Consider the following 20,211-nt stretch of genomic DNA (forward strand, 5'->3'; position numbering starts at 1 on the left):
TTGTTCATTCTAAACACCTCATGTCGGATTCCGCTGTGTCATTTTGACTTTTTTTTTACAATCAGCCAAAATATATGATGTGTGTTACACTCTCGAATGACGTGTAAAGTGACGAATTAAACGACGACATTTGTCATTTGTGTCAGAAATAATTCTTAAATAATGAATTTTGAGCAAAAATAAAAAGTGACCAATGAATCAATGGCACATGCTATTTTTGAAGAAAAAAAAAGATTTAAACCATTAAAAAGTTGCACAACCCCCACCCCCCTTTTATTTTCTTCTCCACATACCCCAACCCATTTGCAAAAACATCTGCTCACACCCCCGTACCCCACCCTTCGGCCTTCTGATTTTCTTCTTCAAATACTCCTATCCCTTTTGGCAGAAACATTTGGGCACACACATATCATTCCCTTTTGATTAATGTTTTCTCCAAATATCTTGTTTTGTTGAAATAACCACTATCTTTTTGTCTTTTTCATCAAATACCAAGTTCTTAGTAGCTCTAGAATTCACCAAAAATATTTCATTCTTCTGTAAATAATTCTTTTAAGAAAGAATTTCATTAATATTTAATATTTAAATCTTGAAATGGGTCTATTCTTAAATTTTAAAAATATTTTCCATTAATTTTCACCATTTTGTTGTAACTATCTTCATTCACCATTGATGGAATTTAGCAAAAATGGTGGATGAAAGTGGGGAAGAAGAAGGAAAAAAATTTAAAAATGGATTAAATCAGGTTTTTCACGCGCGGTCAACGAGTGTATCACACTCACTATGCCATGTAAGCAAAAAGTGTCAAAATGACATAGCGAGATCCGACATGAGGTGTCTAGAATGAACAAAGTCTAGTTAAGATGTCTACGTGAAAGTTGATGTCAACTTTAGACGGTCACCGACGACTTTGGCCTTTATTCAATTATAAATCGACGTTGAATCACAGAGAACAATCCATAGGCAATCAAGAAAGTAAGAAATTATCACCTACTACTCTAAGCCAAGCACTTGATAGTATTTTGATTTTTGATTTAAAAACTAACAAAGATAAAATTAACTAGAAAGCGAGTAAAGTGATCAATGACTACAAGCATGCATACAAAGGAAATCACTCTCAAGTAACGATTCAATACATTTCACGATTTTACAAATAAGAGTGAGTTTATGTTAATTAGCATCAGATAAAAATTCCATATTAGTTCCTCTCGAACACTGACAAGGCTACCTAGCTAATTGGCTATTTCTAACCCAAATAAGAGCGCTAAGGGCACCCGAGTGCTGCAACATGTAGTTCTCCTAATTCCCCAAATGCTTGTTAATTAATTATTTTCAACCCGGATTTTTCTCTTTCGAGATTAAATCAAAGTAAATGAGCGGTAACTAGGGTTAGCTACTCCATTAAAAAAAATTAAAGAACAAAAATATTTCAAGAAATATTAATTCACTTCATTAGAAATAAATATCGTTCAATACATAAGATAAACAAGAGATTTAATTCAAATTTTCATGATGAATATTCTCATAGATAAGATTAAATTCATGAGAATGGGTGGATTTTTAAATTAGTTTAGGTTATTTAAAAGGTGATCAATAAATGACCGTCATGTCATTAATGAATTTATTAAATGAATTTAAATTGGGAGAGTTAAAAATAAGGGTAATATGGAGCCTAAAGATAGCATCAAGGGTATTTAGGAGCTAATAGATAGACGGAGGATAGTTTGTATCATTTCTAGTAATTCAAAGATACTTTGGATTCTTTTTAATTTCCGTTCGTCGAAAGACCAAAAAATAAATTAAAAAAAACTAGAATGCACCAATCATAAAGTAGAAGTAATCCAATTAATCCACGACAATCCAATTAAATTAATTGGTTTTTGATGCTAAGCTCATTATTAATGATGTCCAAAATCAAAACTGACAAGATCTCTTGGACAATTAGAAATATCAAAAATAGATGTCCAATAATACGTATTTAATTTATAAAATTAAAAAATAATTTATACTTAATTTTTAATTTATTTTATTATTAATTAATAGTCATTTTTCTATTATATTTTTTAAGATATTGTATTTATTATATTTAAAAAATAAAATAATAAAATTATCTTTTTATTTATAATTTTTTTAAAATTATGTAAAGTCAACAACGAATAAGTATTGTTGAATGGATTAGTCAAAGGCGGATGGCTCCACTTATTAAGAAAAAACAATTAATGTGCTTAATGACCTTGTCTTTTAACATTATTTTTCTAATAGGAAATGACAAAAATTATCCCACGTGTTTGAGGATAAGATTGAAATGGCTCTCAAATAGTTTTGATTTTGGAAAAAGATTTTTGTACCAAAAAGGAAATTATTTACAAATGCTATTTCTTTATTTTTATACCCCTTATTTTTAATCGTTAATTTACATTTACTATTTGATATAATTTGAGTATATATACTCTAATAATATTAAAGAGGAAGAAACAGTAATTCAGTGAAAACACTACTCAATTACTCTTTGATATCATTAGAATATATATATAAATAACAGATAGTGTTTTAGTGAAAAGACTGTTCAATTACTATTTGATAGCATCAAAGTATATAAATATTATCAGATTATATAAATACCATTAGAATGTATATATACTCTGATGGTATCAAGGATAAAGAAGCAGTGGTTCAATGAATAAAACAAGCAGGCAGTCGGATAAATAATTTGGATCGTGAGTCCAATCAGGATAAATTATTTGGTTTGAGTCTAATTTGAATAAATACTTTATTTAATAGGTCCAATTTTGCGAGTGCTCGTACTAATACGAATCCAATATATGTTACTTTTTTCAACTTATATGACATAGATAAAATTTAGAGAATCAACCAACTTCTTAATATGTTTTTTTATTTTTACATATTTTAAGTTATTAATTATTATAATTTATAATAATTTTTATGTAATATTGCTACTTCTTATATAAGAGAATGCTAAAAGTTAACACTTTAATAGTTTATGTTTGATAGATTTGATGGACCATTAAGAAAAAGATTTGATCATAAAGATTAAAAAAACACCATTATATTCTAAAATATGCAACACAAAAAACTATAAGCGACATAAAATATATTTTTAAGATAGCAAAAATTATATCTCAAAAACTACAGCAAACTCTATAACTATAAAGATTGTACCTCTAATTATGAATTTCCGTTAATGTTGTTTTTTCTTCCCATTGTTTCCGTCAAATGTACGACAATACTCTAAGCCCAATGTAATTTTATATATGGGATCTGAAAAGTTTTCGTCAGATCTAACGAACATTAATCGTAAACTGCTAAAAACTAAAAGTCATTAACTATATTGAACCCACTCTCATATACATGGGACCATATTTGTCATTTTCTCCTGTTTAACCCCTCCAATTAAGGCTCATTGTTCTTCAGAACTATAGAAAACATCGAAATCAAGTCAATCATGGTCCGATTTGCTCCCAAATTTGAATCAAAGACAATAACAGCTCATTTCTGGCTGAAATAATTAAGGGCCACAATTTGACTGTACAGTGGAGACATATTAAAAGCAAAAAGAGTGAAAAGGGCATTAGATTAAACTGGTAAAACTCGCTTATAAGCACGTTTTAGCTATCACGAAAACATACTAAAAACAAAAGAGTAAAAAGGCATTTGACTAAAACTTATAAGTTGGTCAAATTGACTTATAAGCATTTTTTTAACAGTCAACGTGGTATTGAACCATAACCAATGAACAAAGCAGAACCATCACGAAAACATATTTACAGACAATTAACATGCCTTTAAACCTCAAAGATACTACTTCATATATTAATCGACATTTGGAAAACCACATCTAAAAAACCAGTGTAGGTTTGGTGATGCAGAGGGGATCGAATGTACACGGGACGAGGACTAGATTCTGTGTTTTTCAAGAATACGATCTAACCAAACCGAAATTACAAAAGGATCTAGACTTGAATAGACCACCAAAAAGGAACCTGGTTGGAGATTCTTGTGGAACTGGATTTAACTCTCCAATGTTGCCTTTCACTCTAAGTATCGTCTGTCCAATTGTCTGACGAACAGATTCTATGATCTTAGCATCAACAGGATACCCTGATGAATCGCGAACATAGAATATATTTACAGCTTTGCCTGCTCTAGTTGTCACTTCTGCTCTAGTGACGGTGAGGCTATTCTCACGGAAGATCCTAGTAACGTCAGAGAGTAGTCCTACTCTGTCCGTGGTACATAGTTCTAGTTTCAATCCCTGGACAAACACGAGAAAAAAACGAAAATGATATTCGATTAAAACGTATTCCAAAGCCTACAAGACATGAAAATGACATTATACAACTCCAATATTTTCTTCCAAGAGGATATTTCCAAATCTATCTGACATAACTGAGGCAATAAATTAAAATTGTAAGAAAAGACAATGGGGGTAAGACATCATCAGACAACTAACAGACACATAGATTGCCAGAATCATGCACTAGAACAAGCTAAGAGAGACACCTTTACTCTAATAAATAAAATATACTTCAAGGTTTGTCTTTTCCCCTATGTTTTTGTCCTTAGATTTATTATCTGTTGTTTTCTGTACTTCGATCATCATAATATTTTGTTTTGTTATGCTTTTTCTGGACTATTTGAGATTATTTTTCCGTTGAGTCGAGACATCATCAGACAACTAACAGACACATAGATTGCCAGAATCATGCACTAGAACAAGCTAAGAGAGACACCTTTACTCTAATAAATAAAATATACTTCAAGGTTTGTCTTTTCCCCTATGTTTTTGTCCTTAGATTTATTATCTGTTGTTTTCTGTACTTCGATCATCATAATATTTTGTTTTGTTATGCTTTTTCTGGACTATTTGAGATTATTTTTCCGTTGAGTCGAGGGTCTATCGGAAACCACCTCTCTACCTTAGAGGTAAGGTCTGAGTACGCTCTATCTCCCCAGACACCACTTTGTGAGATTACACTAGTTATGTTATTTTGAAGACAAAATAGAAAGAAAAGAACCTATTTTGCATCGTTCAAAATTGTGATCACTAAGTTTTGAAAATCGACATAGACAAGCTAAAGGATATAATTTGACACCAGTGAATTCAAGCACCAATTACAACTACCAGTTTCGCCTTCTTATACATGAAAAAGCTAGCTAGAGCTGAATAAAAGTCGAATAACGGATCTAAAAAGATTTTTGAAACTAAATCATTAGTGCTAACCTCAGATACCCTTCTTTCTATTGCTGCTTCAAGACATTGAATCACTCTTTGTCGTTCAGCGTCTGATTTCACCGGAGAACCATCTATATGTCTTATGCAGTACTCCTTCAATGAGAACAGAGTTTATAATATTAGTTCACAAGTTTTCGGAAAAATAAACCATGAAAGAGATTCCGAAACGAATAGGAAGTTATAGTACCTGGTGGGCTATTGGTCCTTCGGCATCAACATTGCCATGGAAAACCACATACTGCATATCGGTCAATGTACAAATTGTATCAAATAGAAGCTTTGGTCTATCCTTGCACTGGATAGTCACAACGGAGTAGTCCTTATCTTGCCAATTAACGACACTCACATTAGGCCTCTCTTTTTCATCCAATTCTTCACCAGCAGCACGTTCATAGTCTCGGTCTGCAAACATTAGCTGGTGAAGCCTTCTCTCGGTATGAGAGACCCCATCAGATACTATTGTCTTAGCATCCCTTAATTTATTGCTACATCTAAGTACATTGCACAAGAGTTGCTTCATCATAGACAACCTTTCCGGGTCATCAATTGTACCTCCCGTTTCCTCATCAGTAACTTGCATTATAGCTGCTGCTCGGGTGTTATGAGTCCACACCTCAGCATTAACCACATTGCATTTGAGATTCATGAGGACAGCGCTCAACTCAGACAATAGCCCTGGTCTATCACTTCCAATTAACTCAATTGAAGTGTAGTCATTTCCTGTAGTAACCCCAACTGATCGTCTCATTGATGACGCGAAACAAGAATCCGGACCAAGAGACTGAAAATGAAAACCACAAAAAAGAAATTCAGTTGATTTCTACACTAATGCAAAAGAATTAAGTGCCAAATTTTTGCACACAGGAGTACAACTCACCTTCATGATATAATCTAACATCGCTTCATCTGTAATCTTGTTCCCATCTTGATTAGTCACATTGAAAACTGCCAAAAGAGTATCAATTTACTAATTACCCCTAAAAAGATGTGGTAAATTGCCTTCTCAAAGGGAATGGAACAAATGCTAGATGTTGCTCAGACTCTCGAAAAATGCACTACTTTTGGAGGATTTGACACGCACCGTCGACACATTTTTGAAGAGTACGAGCAACATAGGTGTGGTAAATTCCCTTTTCAAAGTGAAAGGAACAAATGTTAGATGTTGCTTGGACTCTACGAAAATGCACCACTTTTGGAGGAACTGACACACACTCGTCAACACATTTTTCAAGAGTCCAAGCAACACACGATGGAATGAAAAGTAAAGGCAAAGTAATTACCATCCATGAACCATCCACCATCAGAGGAAATATAAGCCTTAGTGATAACAAGATTAAGATCAGTTAAAACTTGTACAACCTCTAGAAGTATTCCATGTTTGTTAGCACTATCCACCTAGAAAGTTAATAAAATTAGAAAGATCCCCTTTTTATTATCAATGAAACAACAAAGAACCTAAACTCAAACAAACCTGTATAAAAGTGGCATTTTTGCAAGACTCATTGTCAATTACCACTCTGACATAGTGTAAATGCAAAGTCTTAGTGATAATAATGTACTAAAAAAAAGTTGAAAGTAACAAACTGAAATAGACAAATGGTACCTTGGTGGATTCATTCTTTTGATGAATTTTTCATATTCATCATCCATGATGTTCTGAGAATAGCTAACTGTAGTTTTTTTGAGACAAAAGAAAAACACAAACAGAGAATCAGCATTAACCAACCAAGAGTGTAAAGCAAGTATTTTTAGAAAAGGGGAAATTAAAGACCAATCATGGAAGACTAGAAAGAGTAAGAATAACCAAATACCAAAGAAGGCTAATTAAGAAGCCTAAAAGGTACTTGTACACTGTACCTATATTTGGGGGGTGTAGGACTTGTGTTGGTGGGGCTATGTGTTTGTGTGTAAACCATAGCCTACAAACCTTTTACAACTACAGTCAATAATGTTAACAGCTCAAAAACACACCAAACATTCAATAATGTAAAAAAGAAACATAGCCCACACAACAGACAACTAACAAATCACACAACCATAAAACACAGCTAAAACACTAAAAATTCAAGAAAAATTGAGATGACCCATTAACCAAAAAACACTCATATATTGGTATTACTAACAAAAACAAACTCAAGGTAACAACTTTTACCCACCCATCCACCCCGTACCCCAAGAACCCATGGAACAGAAAACAAGAAGAAGGAGGAGGAGAAATTACAATTTCTTGAGGATTCTTGAATTGGGTCACCAAGATTTTCTTGATTTTCTCAACACACAGAAAGACAACAGGATTGTGGTGGCCTTATGACAGGATCTCTCCCAACTACATGGTAACTGAATCTTGACCAGCCCCACTATATATAAAATACTAAAATAGCACTGTAAGATTAAAATTTACCTATTTACCAAAAATATATCACTTCATTTTTAGTTGTTATAGTTTTATTTTTAAAAAAATCAAATAATACGAATTTTAACTAATATTTTAAGATATATTAATATAAAAAAAATGCACTTTATAACACTTTTCATATAGTGTTTGAATAACTAAATTTTTATTTTATAATATCGAATTAATGTAATCTAATTTAACTTTAAAAATTTGTTAACTTAAATCATTACTATTACAACATTGACAAATAAAAAAGGAGTACTAGTACTTTCTCATTTTCAATTTACATATCACACTTTTCTTTTTTAGTATATCTTAAAATGAATGTTACTTTTTTTATAATTATAAATAATATAACTATAAATTTTTTATGTTTACCTTTGACAAAATAATTTATATTCATATAAATATTTAAAATATATTTAGAATAATAGATTATAAAAATATTATTTTTTTAATTTAAATTTTATATCAAATCAAATAATGTTATATATATTAAGGCGGGAGGAATATATATTTGCCTTAATGCAACAGGGAGTAGGGGACCAAAAAAGATCCATAAAATATATTGTACAACCAACCTTTTTTATTTCTAATTTTCTCTTTCTAAATTGTCCTTCTGTCTCAATTTATTTCTTTTATTTTATATTTTAATTCATTTTAAAAAAATATCTACTTTTTAAATATAATTTTATACTTTTAACTTTTCATATAATATAATTAAAAGTATAAAATTAAAAAATATTTTTATACATTCTACCTCTTTTTAATATAAGACCATATATTTCAATTTTTTAAAATTTGTGTCATGCTTTAAATAAATAAACAAATTGAAATAAAGGGAGCATTATGTTTCTCTCACTCCCTCACCCACCCCCAACTCCATCCCCACCCCCACCTTCTCTCGACACACACCACCAACAATAATAACATACTCAGTGTAATCCTACAAAGTAGGATTAGGAGAGGATAAAACGTATAGAGATCTAATTTCTACCTCAAAGGTTGATCGGTGCTGCTATAGACCTCCGGCTCAAGATACAATAATTTAGAAAAAAAGATGTAATAAAAATAAAAGAAACAATAAACAATAATAAAACAACAGATAGTAAAATAATCAAACAAACAACATACAATAATAGAATAATAGAAATAGAAGAATAAGAAACAAGACTAATACTACCACTATCAGAATGGACTCCATACATTCCTACCAGATATTTACATCAAATTAGATAAATAATGTATGTTCAAAATATTTATTGCTATCACTTAATTACGATTAATTAATATATGTTTTTACTTTATTAAATTGCTTAATTATGATAATTACTATCACTTTATCCATACACATTTTTCCTTTATTCAAATCTTCTCGAATATGAGTTTTTTAAATTTGAAAATTAGTTTTTACCATTTTTCTAATAAAAAAATTATATTTTTTGTTCAATTTAACTTTAAAAGAATTTTAAAAAAAATTATATTTTTTATGTCCAAACATTGTCGATTGTCTTGCTAAATCTGTATTTTTTCTAAAACAAGAGGAACCAGAGTATTTTAGCAATTGGTTGGGGAAGTTAAGTGAGTTGGCGAATAAGGTAAAGGCGCTGGCTGGCAGTAATATTGTCCTCTTCCCCTGAATTTTGCTTCATTTGATTGGACAAAAGGTTTTAAGAAATAAATTTAACATATATATAGAATAAAAAAGTACTTTTAGATGCGATGCACAAAAATCTTTCAATCACCAAAAAAAAACATTTTATTAAATATTAAAAAATGAAAATGATGGATCTTGTTTTTACAAATTTATGGGTGTAACGACATGTTTCCGTCGTTATGGATAAGCCAATGAGGAAGGAAATTGAGGCAGAAATTTTTTGAGTAGTGACTTGGAAATATTGAGTCTGGGCTAGACTTGAACGAAATCTGAGTCACATGAGGTCTAAGGTAATCTGATAATGGATGGGGGATTGAATTGTTAGTTAATCGTTTGATTTGGTAGGCAAGACGATACATAGCCTATAAAGCTTTACAGAATCGTATTCGAGCGATTAAAACTCCCGAAGCTAAACTTGGTGAAGTATAGTTCGGATTGAGGGTGTGTTGCAAAATGAGAGTTTGGGACTCAAAAAGCGACTTTTTGTCTCCGTGCATTCCGCCAAAGCTTGATTATTCCCGTCAGGGCGGGGCCGTTGTAGCGGGATGATCTTGCTGTGGCGGGACAGTCGCGAATTAATAAGGAAAAAAGTCTAAAAACTATTTTAATTATTCCACTTCGTTCTTAAGAGACCATAAGTGACCTAGGGTGATTTCTTATAATTTTCCATCAAATTTTGTGCTAAAGGTAAGTTGATCACTCCCCTAACTTGTATTTTGATTGTTAGTACCTAGAATCCATGAGGGATAACTTAGGGGAGGTTCTTGACTTGAATTTAATGGTGGGAAATAACCCTAGAGGGGTGATAGGATCATGAAAGGGGCCAAGTTTAGGATTGTGATATAATCCGGACATCGTAGGTAATTATTTGTTGTTTTCTTGTAATTGTTGTTGTTTTTAGACCAAGAACAAGTCGAGAGACTTCGAAAAGGAAAAGCTTCAACTCTTTAGAGTTTTCAAAGCTTGATTTCGATGTAAGTGATTTTTGTCTTCCTGTATGTGTCATATGTGCTTGTTAACTGCTTTATTTGTATGCATATATATATGTGTGTGTGTGTGTGTGTGTGTGTGTGAATAGGTAAGGACAAAATGAACCATATGAAATGACTGTTTAATGTCAATTGTATGCAATGAACCTGTTTTGGGTATTTGTAACTGTTGAGACTATTCGCTGTGTTGTGATTGTGCTGTGTTTTATTGGACCGTATGTCACGTTCTGACACATAACTGGATCAGATGTCACATTCCAACATGTATTTGGATCGGATATCACATTTCGACACAATAATTAGATTAGGTGTCACGTTCCGACACACTAATAGGTGAAGTGTAGGTTCCATGAGAGAACCATTCTTGATTGTGTATTGAAATTGAGAATGTTAGCTTGTGTACATGTATATGTACTGTTCATGAGATGATAAGTGGTAAAGAATTCTATATATGTGTGTTTATTGTGTTGTAGTTACCTGTTCATATCTCACTTATAGGAATAGTCGTGTGATCCTACCAGTTCACCGTTGTTTTGTGTATTGATACTGCACTTGCTCTTTCATTGTTGAGTACAAGGCATCTTTAGGCTGCTGTTGAGAGACCTCACATTGATGAACGTTGAGTGGTAGAATTCAAGGTTGAACTACCTCTTTCAAGCTACCATGAGTGCTTCTTTGTCTTGGTCCCTCCTTTTCAGACTCAGATATTTAAACACTTTTATTTTATGACTTTTCAGAGTTGCATCCCCTTTCTTAGACTTATGAGTTTATAAGAGTTTTGGTACAATGACTTTCAGATTCTAGGAGTAATTTCCGCATGTTTGGTTGAACTTTCTGAATTTATGGGAACTCAATCCTTATTTAATTATTTAAACCTGCTTCCACATCTTTAAATGCTTTTGTTTCCTTAAGTATGTTGAGGTTCGGGTGTAGTATCTGTTCTCTCACTAGGGGGTTAGTATGAGTGTCAATCACAACGGGTCAAGGTTGTGACAATTGGTCAAATTTAATATTTAAAAAATTTTAAATCATAATTATAATACCAAATCATATATTATGGAGAATTTGGGAGTTAGATCTCAAATTGCATATCTAAACACTAATTTAAAATCATGACTTCATATCACATTGTCCAAACATAAAATTAAGAAATATTTTTCTAAAAAATGCCTACCTTCATTACCACACACACACCCTTAGTGACATAAAGAATTACTCACTCTAATCTATATTAAGTGAATTATTGGGGTATGACACACCCCTTAAGAAAAATATTTATGGACATAAATCAAAAAGTAATTTTCACTATTATCCTTTTGATTATTGTCAAACTATTCATCTTGAAATTATAAAGTAATTAAGAACCTCATTAAATGATGGACAAATATGAAAAAAGCACTAAAACACCAATTTTTTTACGAAAATAGGATATGGTGTAAAATTTGGTGTTTTGGAGATCCAATCCAACATCATTTTTACACTATTTTAGTGTGTGAATAGTTTGGTGTGACTATTCATCTACGCTAAATCACTTTTTTAATATTTTAATGTTATTTTCATTATACAAAACTTTTAATTTAACATTTTATATATTGTATGATTTTAATTAAGTCCCTAATATACTTAATAATGAAAATGAAGGAAAAATTACCTATATACACAATTTTATTGACCATATCTTCAAATATTTCCTACCATTTCAAAATATTTCAAAAACTCTTCTTTTACACCCAAAACCCATTTTTTTGGATACATAATTGCTTGTTAATTAATGTATCCTAATTAATGTATCCAAATAGCACATGACATATTCGGACACATAATTTATTTTTTTAGCTCAATTGATTTATTAATTAATGTATCCAAATTAATATATCCGGATACCACATGATGTATCCAGATGGACTCTTTTTAAGGGATTTATGTAATATTGAAACGGATAGGGACAAATAGTAATTATCTCCTTAGACTATGTGATTCTTAAAATTTTTACTTATTTTTATGTAATATTTTATAATATTAATTTTAGATCTTAAAACTGATGTATATAAATTAATTTTCCTATATATGATTTTTTTATAAAATTTAAGTTAATTTTATTATAAATGATAATTGGAAAAAAATAGGATTATAACCTTCACAAAAATAAAAAATATAAATATAATAAATTATTAGAAAAATAATGCACAATACTTAAAATAATTGAATATGAATTATATAGGGTGAATATGTGAAAAAAGAAGAAAGAATATATATTTTATAAAATAAGAAAATATAAATGTATAAAAAATAATAATAATTTTAAAAAAAGAGAAGAATATAAAGAGAATATTTCTTGTAGTGTAAAATTTAGTGCAGTAGATTAAATTAGTGTAAAATTTGGAGTTATGGGTTGGAGATGCCCTAATATAAGCTAGCGTTTGGTCCCAAATTCCCAAATATTCTTGGCAAGTTATTTTTGGGTGAAGTTTCACCATGCGTTTGACCACAAATATTTTCAAGAATATTTGACTATTTTTAAAAAATATGATTTATACCGTAAGTTCTAAAAATTATTAAAAATACCTATAAATTTACATTATCATTTTATAATGAACTTGTTTCATTAAAAAATAACTTTATAACATAATTGATAACAATTAATAATAAAACAAATAACAATATGTGCAAGAGCAATACATTAATCGCATACTCAAACTTGTCACTGATTCAGTTGGAGTTATAATTCATTAAAAATAAATTGTTCTTTTTACTCAATCTTGTCACTCAAATTATAACTCAATCTTTTTCTGAGGAGGTAGATAAATATTAGTTGAAATAAATAAATGATGGGTGTTTATTATAAAATATAAAAATTTTGGATAATTTATAAATATTTAAAAATTTCAAATACTAGAACTTGACCAAAATACTAGGTTTTTGTCTAGTATTTGGAAACTTGGAAAATAATTTGTCAAGCCATATAGTTAAACATGTTATAAAACAAACAAACTTAGCAAATTAATAAGAAGGAGAGATAGTAAAAGAAAGAAAAAGAGTTGAGAGATTTCTGTGTGTCACATTTCATTGTAGATTCAATGCCTTTTATTGGCAAACTTTGTTGAAAAAAATGACCAAAGTACAGTACAAAACGCGTGAGCTATAGTGAAAATATTATTAATCTATAGTGAAAATACTATTCACTACAGTGAAAGTGAGTCCCATGGACATCCACTTTTTGACTTATTTTAAAAATACTCTCCCTTGAATGTCATGTACAAAAAAATATATGTACATAATTATTTGTAACACACATTGTTTGCTCCCTCATTACTTTCATGATGAAGACCATAATTCTATCCTCTCTGCTTGAGTTACTTACAAGTTGCCTTCTAGATTGGAGTCCATCAAAAAATAATGTGCATCGTTAAAACTTTATTAGAAAAAAACCAATGGGCAAAAGCTTAATGAAGGAAAAATATTACACACATCTGATAATACGCCTTGAGTGTTGCCTCATTAAAAACCTTACCAGGAAAACCCAGTGAGACAAAATCTTGGTTAAGGAAGAAAGAGTACAGCGCATATTTACTCCCTCTGATGAAAACTTCATTTGATATTTTGGAGACGACGCATTCCAATCTTATATATTAGTTTCTCAAAAGTTGATGTTAGTAATGCCTTTGTGAATAAATCTGTAAGATTATCACCCGAACGAACTTGTTGTACATCAATATCACCATTCTTTTAGAGAGCATGTGTAAAGAATAATTTTGGTGAAATACATTTCGTTCTGTATCCTTTTATTAAGCCACATTTCAATTGAGCTATGCATGCGACATTGTGTTCAAATATAACTGTGGGTACTTTGATATTATTTTTCGGGCCACATCTTTTTTTGATGAATTGTATCATCGATCTCAACCACACACATTCTCTACTTGCTTCATGAATTGCTATTATTTCAGCATGATTTGAAGAAGTAGCAACAATAGACTGATTTGTAGATCACCTTGATATAGTAGTTCCTCTGTATGTAAATAGATAGCCTATTTGAGATCGAGTTTTTATGTGGGTCTGATAAATAACCTGTATCTACATAACCAATAAGGTCTGCACAACCTTTGTTAGTATAAAATAAACTCATATCAGTGGTACCCTTTAGGTATCGCAAAATATGTTTGATACTGTTTCAATGTCTTCGCGTTGGGGATGAACTATACCTTGTCAATAAATTAACAGAAAATATTATATCAGGTCTGGTTGAATTAGCAATATACATAAGTGCACCAATAGTACTGAGATATGATACTTCAGGACCAAGAAGTTCTTCATTCTCTTTTGGAGGTCGAAATGGATCTTTGTCCACTTCAAGTGATCGAACATCCATTGGAGAGCTTAATGGATGTTCTTTGTCCATGTAAAATTATTTTAAGATTTTTTCAATGTAGGCAGATTGGTGGACAAAGACCCCGTCTGCTAAATGTTCAGTTTGCAGACCCAGACAAAGTTGTCTTTCCAAAATCTTTCATCTCAAATTCTTTCTTTAGATATTCAATTGCCTTTTGGACCTCTTCAGGGGTTCCAGTGAGATTTATGTCATCAACATAAACGACGAGTCTAGCAAACTCTGATTTTGTTTTCTTAATAAAAACACATGGACAAATGACTTCATTTATATAACATTCATTTATCAAGTACTCACTAAGGCGATTATACCACATGCGCCTGAATTGTTTCAGACCATATAATGATCTTTGCAATTTGATTGAGTACATCTCCCGAGACTTAGTACATGCTTCAGACAATTTTAATCCTTCTGAAATTTTCATGTAAATTTCATTATCAAGTGAACCATAAAGGTAAGATGTAACTACATCCATTAAATGTATTTCAAGATTTTTATGTATAACTAAACTAATGATATAAAGTTATTCCATCCATAACAGGTGAATATATTTCTTCATAGATGACCCCGGATCTTTAAGAGAATCCTTGTGCAACAAGGCATGCCTTGTATCTTACAATTTCATTTCTCTCATTTCATTTTCGCACAAAAACTCATTTATATCCAACTGGTTTTACTCCTTCAGGGGTTTGGACTACAGGTCCAAAAATCTCATGTTTAGCTAGTGAGTCTCGTTCTGATTGAATTGCCTTTTGCCATTCTGGCCAATCTCATCTACGTCGACATTCTTCGATGGATTTAGGCTCAAAACTTTCACTATCTTGCATGAGGTTAAGTGCAACATTATATGCAAAAATATTATCCATCGTAATTTTTGATCAATCTAAATTTATCTCATCACCAATAGAATTTATTGAAAGTTCTTCATTCATTTGAGTCTCGAGTTCACTGATTTCTTCAGAAATAACAGGATTACTCAAATCTTGCCCTTTTTAGGAGGTTCTTTTGTAGTATTATCTTTATTATTTCTCACGCTTCTCTTTTTAGAATTTTTATCCTTTGAACCTAATGGTCTACCACGCTTCAGGTGTGTTTTAAATTCAGAAGCTATGATACTAGTAAATGGTCCTTTTGGGACATCAATCCGGATAGACACATTTACTGTAGGAATATGTGACTTAGTTATCCATTTCAAATCAGTAAATACATCTGGCATTGATTTACTATTTTTTATAAGTGAATGATCTTTTGGACCTCCTGCTCACATGTACGGGTACGTGGATCAGAATGAGATATTGAAGAAACTTTCCACGTAATTTCTCTTTCGGATTCCTTTTTCTCTCCCTCTAATTGCGGAAAAGTTATTTCATCAAACCGACAATCTACAAATCGAGCAGTAAATAAGTCTCATGTCAACGGTTCAAGGTAGAGAATTATGGAGGGTGAGTCAAACCCTACATATATGCTCAATCTTCGTTGAGGGTCCATCTTTGTACGTTGTGGTGGTGCTACAATGTCACACCCCGGGAGGGCACCCTAGGCGTCGACGGTACTCGAAAGCCATTTCTGGCCTCCAAGCGAACCACCTGGTCCAGTCACACATTCATTCAAACACATTCTCTCAGCGGAAGACTCAATCAATGAAGTACTATTCATAATATAGGGCCAAAGGCCAAATAACTATCAAATCAACAAACAGTTATAGAAGAACTACTCAAAAGAACAATCCAATATTTCTACGCTCCGGTCTATAAAGCCTCTATCAACAATCTAGGAGGTGCCAATGACAAGTCCATGGCTATCAACAATCAAAATAAAGAAAACAACACAAAACTATACAGGAAACTCAACATTCTCTGGAAACTAGGAGGACTCACCAACTAGCTGGGAGTGTGTGGATCTTCAACGGTGCACCAGTTGATGATCTCTAGTACCTGTCTCTGCATCATAAAACGATGCAGGCCAAATGACGTCAGTACATGAAATGTATGAGTATGTAAAATGGCCGAATGAAACAACATCAGAAAGGACAGAATCAACTCGAGAATCTCAACTTAGAAAGAAGTACAACTCAACAAGCGTCCTAAGTCTAAGCAAGAATATAGTTTAGACGGGACCAAATCGCATACAATTCAACTCAATCCGACTCAAAGTACTATCAAGACCTACGTGGGACTTTCTCTTATTCGACAACCATCACTTATGAGCTAGTGACAGTACAACAAACCGATGTTGTTGCCGTGTCCGTTCATACTTTGCCAAGGTATGAACGAATCAACCAATCATGGATTCAATCCAACCAAGTCCTATAATGTCAGGACAATAATTTTGGGGAAGCATCCGACTTTAACGGTTTAATCCCCTCCTACGTTTGGCGATGTAGTTATTGGGTTCGAGTATGGACTATACTCTTGCCCAATTTGGTGCTCGATACTACTTCCAAGACTCAATGCTCATAAAACTCCATCCAATCAACTCAATCAAATCATATCGACAAGTCTCATTTAGAACCTTGTCAACTCATCAACTTTATCACCATCAAATATCTCCCAATCATACTATCCGACCGATTTCAATCATATCATTCAAGAGTAAATTTAAATATACATTTATGGCATCATACAAATATATCCAACCATTTCTCTATTCATTTAACACATTTTTGGAACTCATCACAACTCCAAGGTTTTAGACCAACAATTTAAAATGAACAACATATTTAAGAGAATTAGCATTTTTGTCATAATCCACATAGTTAAGAAAATCAATAAAGCATGTTTAACAACTCATCTTCATCAACTCATACTCACATGAAGGTTCTTTCTAGAAATTTCTTGTTTCAACAACATCAACATAACAAGAATCACTTTAATGGATGACAAGACTCATTTGGACATAAGCCTATCAAGAAACTCCATTCTTATGAACATTTAACCTCAAAGAAAGTGTAGGGCACATGGGTGGACTCAACCCATATTTTGAGTAGCCTTACATACCTTAGTGAAGACTTGAAGAAAACCATGATGTTGGGTCATGGGAAACTTGAATTACTTGAAGCTCTTGAATGAAATCTTTGTTGGAGAAGGATTGAAGAAGAAGAGAGGGATTTCTAGGGCTTTTAGAGAGAGAGAGAGAGAGGAGTAGAAAATAATGGTCCAAAACGTTCTAAGGCCGTGTATATATAATTAGGGAAAATTCCCAAACTGCCCTTTCTCCAAAAATCTGGTAAATAGGCCAAAAACACCTTTGGCACGATAGTGACACGTCGCGCCACTACGGCGCCAAGTCTAATAGGCTAAAAACCTGCACATCTGTTAGTGGCGCGTCGCGCCAAAGACCAAACTACTGAGGCTTGTTCCTGGTGCGATAGTGACGCGTCGCGCCCTTACAGCACCAAGCCCAAGTTTTCTGGGTTCTAGAAAATAGGCTTGAAAACCCTACACATCTCGTAGTGGTGCACCGCGCCAGGGACCAAACTACTGAGGCTTGTTCCTGGCGCGATAGTGGCGCGTCGCGCCACTGCGGCGCCAAGCCCAGATTTCCAGCAGTTGCAACCCAGGCTTAAAATTCCTACCGTGCTAGTTCGTCTTAGGATCGTCATATCTTTTGACTCCAAACTCCAAAAATTACATTCTTGGTGGAGTTGGAAAGAAGACTCGACGACCTTTAATTTAATAGGTCGTGGGCCACCCAGATTGTCATCTTTCAAAAGATAGGGTCGTTAGAAGTCGACCCCTTATATGAACTCATCCTAAAACTTAGCCACGATGAATCTTTTGGACTTAGCTTGGTCCTAGGGGTCCTTTGTGACCCCACATCACCTCTAACACTTTTCAATTTCTCAGGGACTCATCTTAACTCATGCATATACTTCACAATAATAGAGTTCGACCCTACACGAATACAAGAAAGGTCCGAATCTTAGTGAAAAGGTTTGGGGGGTGTTACAATATCTCCCCCTTGGGATCATTCGTCCTCGAATAACGAGTAAACCAAGAATGGAAATCGGGGTACAAATCACAATCAGAATTTAGTCAATCAACCAATCAATTTCTCAAATAAAAATTACTATCCAAACTCAAAATGCACAAACGAATTCAAGTCAAGGGAATGAGCATTACCTTCAACATTCTCATTGGTAGGCACGAATAGATGGGGATATTTAGATTTCATATCTTCCTCCGCTTCCCACGTGGCTTCCTCAACAAACTGATTTCTCCACAGGACTTTGACTGAGGCGATCTCTTTGTTCCTCAATTTTCGAATTTGGCGATCAAGAATTTGGATCGGAACCTCTTTATAGGACAAGCTATCCTTAACTCCAATACTATCAATAGGGACTACCAATGAGGGATCGCCTAAGCACTTTTTCAACATCGAAACGTGAAATACCGGATGAATAGAGGCTAGCTCCAAGGGTAACTCCATCTCCTGAATGTATAACTTTGCATAATCTTCTGCGGTGTCAGTAGTCTTAACTGCCAAGAAGTGAGCTAATTTCGTCATTCTATCCACAATCACCCAAATCAAATTATGTTGCTTCCCGGACTTTGGCAGACCTGTGATAAAGTTTATATTAATCATCTCCCACTTCCATTCCGAGATTTCTATATTTTGAGCCAAGCCACATGGTCTTTGATGCTCAACTTTCACCTGTTGGCAATTTGGGCACTTGGAAACGAATTTCGAAATATCTCTCTTCATCCCACTCCATCAATAGATTTCCCTCAAGTCATGATACATTTTTGTAGAGCCCGGATGAATAGAGTATTTGGAACTATGCGCTTCGGCCATAATTCTCTCTCAAACATCATCGATATCAGGTACACACAACTTATTTTGGTACCTTAACACACCATCTCCCCCTTTGGTAAAAACCATCACCTCTTATTTGTGAACAACTTCCTTCAATTGGAGAAGGATGGAATCCTGATCTTGTTTCTCCTTTACCTCTGCCACAAGTGAGGATGCAACCCTATCCTGAACATTAACTCCACCTTCATTGTTCTTTTCAAGATGAACTCCTAATCGGGCTAATCTGTGCACCTCTCTAGCCAATTCTTTCCTTCCCTCCTCCATATGGGCAGTGCTACCCATAGACAACCTGCTAAGAGCATCAGCAACAACATTAGCTTTACCTGGATGGTAGATGATGCTCATATCATAGTCTTTGAGTAGTTCGAGCCATCTCTTTTGTCTCAGGTTGAGTTCCTTCTAGCTGAAGACGTATTAGAAACTCTTGTGATCGGTGAACATATCAACATGCACTCCATAAAAGTAATGGCGCCAAATTTTAAGCGCAAATACCACTGCTGCTAGTTCAAGGTCATGAGTTGGGTAATTCCTCTCATGAACCTTAAGTTGTCTTGAAGCAAAGGCTATCACCTTTCCCCTTTGCATCAGCACACAACCCAAACCAACTCTAGATGTATCACAATAGATCACAAAACCCTCTGTTCTATCGGGCAAAGTTAGAACAAGAGCAGTGGTTAACTTGGTCTTCAATTTCTGGAAACTCTCCTCACAAAC

General features: G+C 33.2%; 1 protein-coding gene across 2 annotated transcripts; it reads right to left on the reverse strand.

The window, feature by feature from the left end:
• Positions 1-3,671: 3,671 nt before the first annotated feature.
• Positions 3,672-7,578, reverse strand: LOC129887587 (ACT domain-containing protein ACR4-like). 2 transcript variants are annotated; one of them, XM_055962750.1, is made up of 8 exons: positions 7,476-7,578; positions 6,858-6,924; positions 6,726-6,771; positions 6,535-6,649; positions 6,132-6,199; positions 5,442-6,035; positions 5,243-5,347; positions 3,672-4,273 (listed from the first exon to the last, which is right to left on the reverse strand). In XM_055962750.1, the coding sequence occupies exons 2-8, from the start codon at positions 6,902-6,904 to the stop codon at positions 3,932-3,934; spliced, it is 1,317 nt and encodes a 438-aa protein (XP_055818725.1). In that variant the 5' UTR covers positions 6,905-6,924; positions 7,476-7,578; the 3' UTR covers positions 3,672-3,931. The 2 variants fall into 2 exon arrangements, with proteins under 2 accessions (XP_055818725.1, XP_055818726.1); XM_055962751.1 differs by lacking the exon at positions 7,476-7,578 and adding an exon at positions 7,112-7,302.
• Between the last annotated feature and the right edge of the window lie 12,633 nt (positions 7,579-20,211).

This window comes from Solanum dulcamara, chromosome 4 (assembly GCF_947179165.1).
Source record: "Solanum dulcamara chromosome 4, daSolDulc1.2, whole genome shotgun sequence".
Taxonomy (NCBI): Eukaryota; Viridiplantae; Streptophyta; class Magnoliopsida; order Solanales; family Solanaceae; genus Solanum; species Solanum dulcamara.

Coding starts and splice junctions, on each gene's coding strand:
- LOC129887587 (XM_055962750.1), bottom strand. CDS start 6,904: ATGGATGATGAATATGAAAAATTCATCAAAAGAATGAATCCACCAAG. Junction 6,772..6,857: donor AAAAGAATGAATCCACCAAG/GTACCATTTGTC, acceptor ACACTATGTCAG/AGTGGTAATTGACAATGAGT. Junction 6,650..6,725: donor AAAATGCCACTTTTATACAG/GTTTGTTTGAGT, acceptor TTAACTTTCTAG/GTGGATAGTGCTAACAAACA.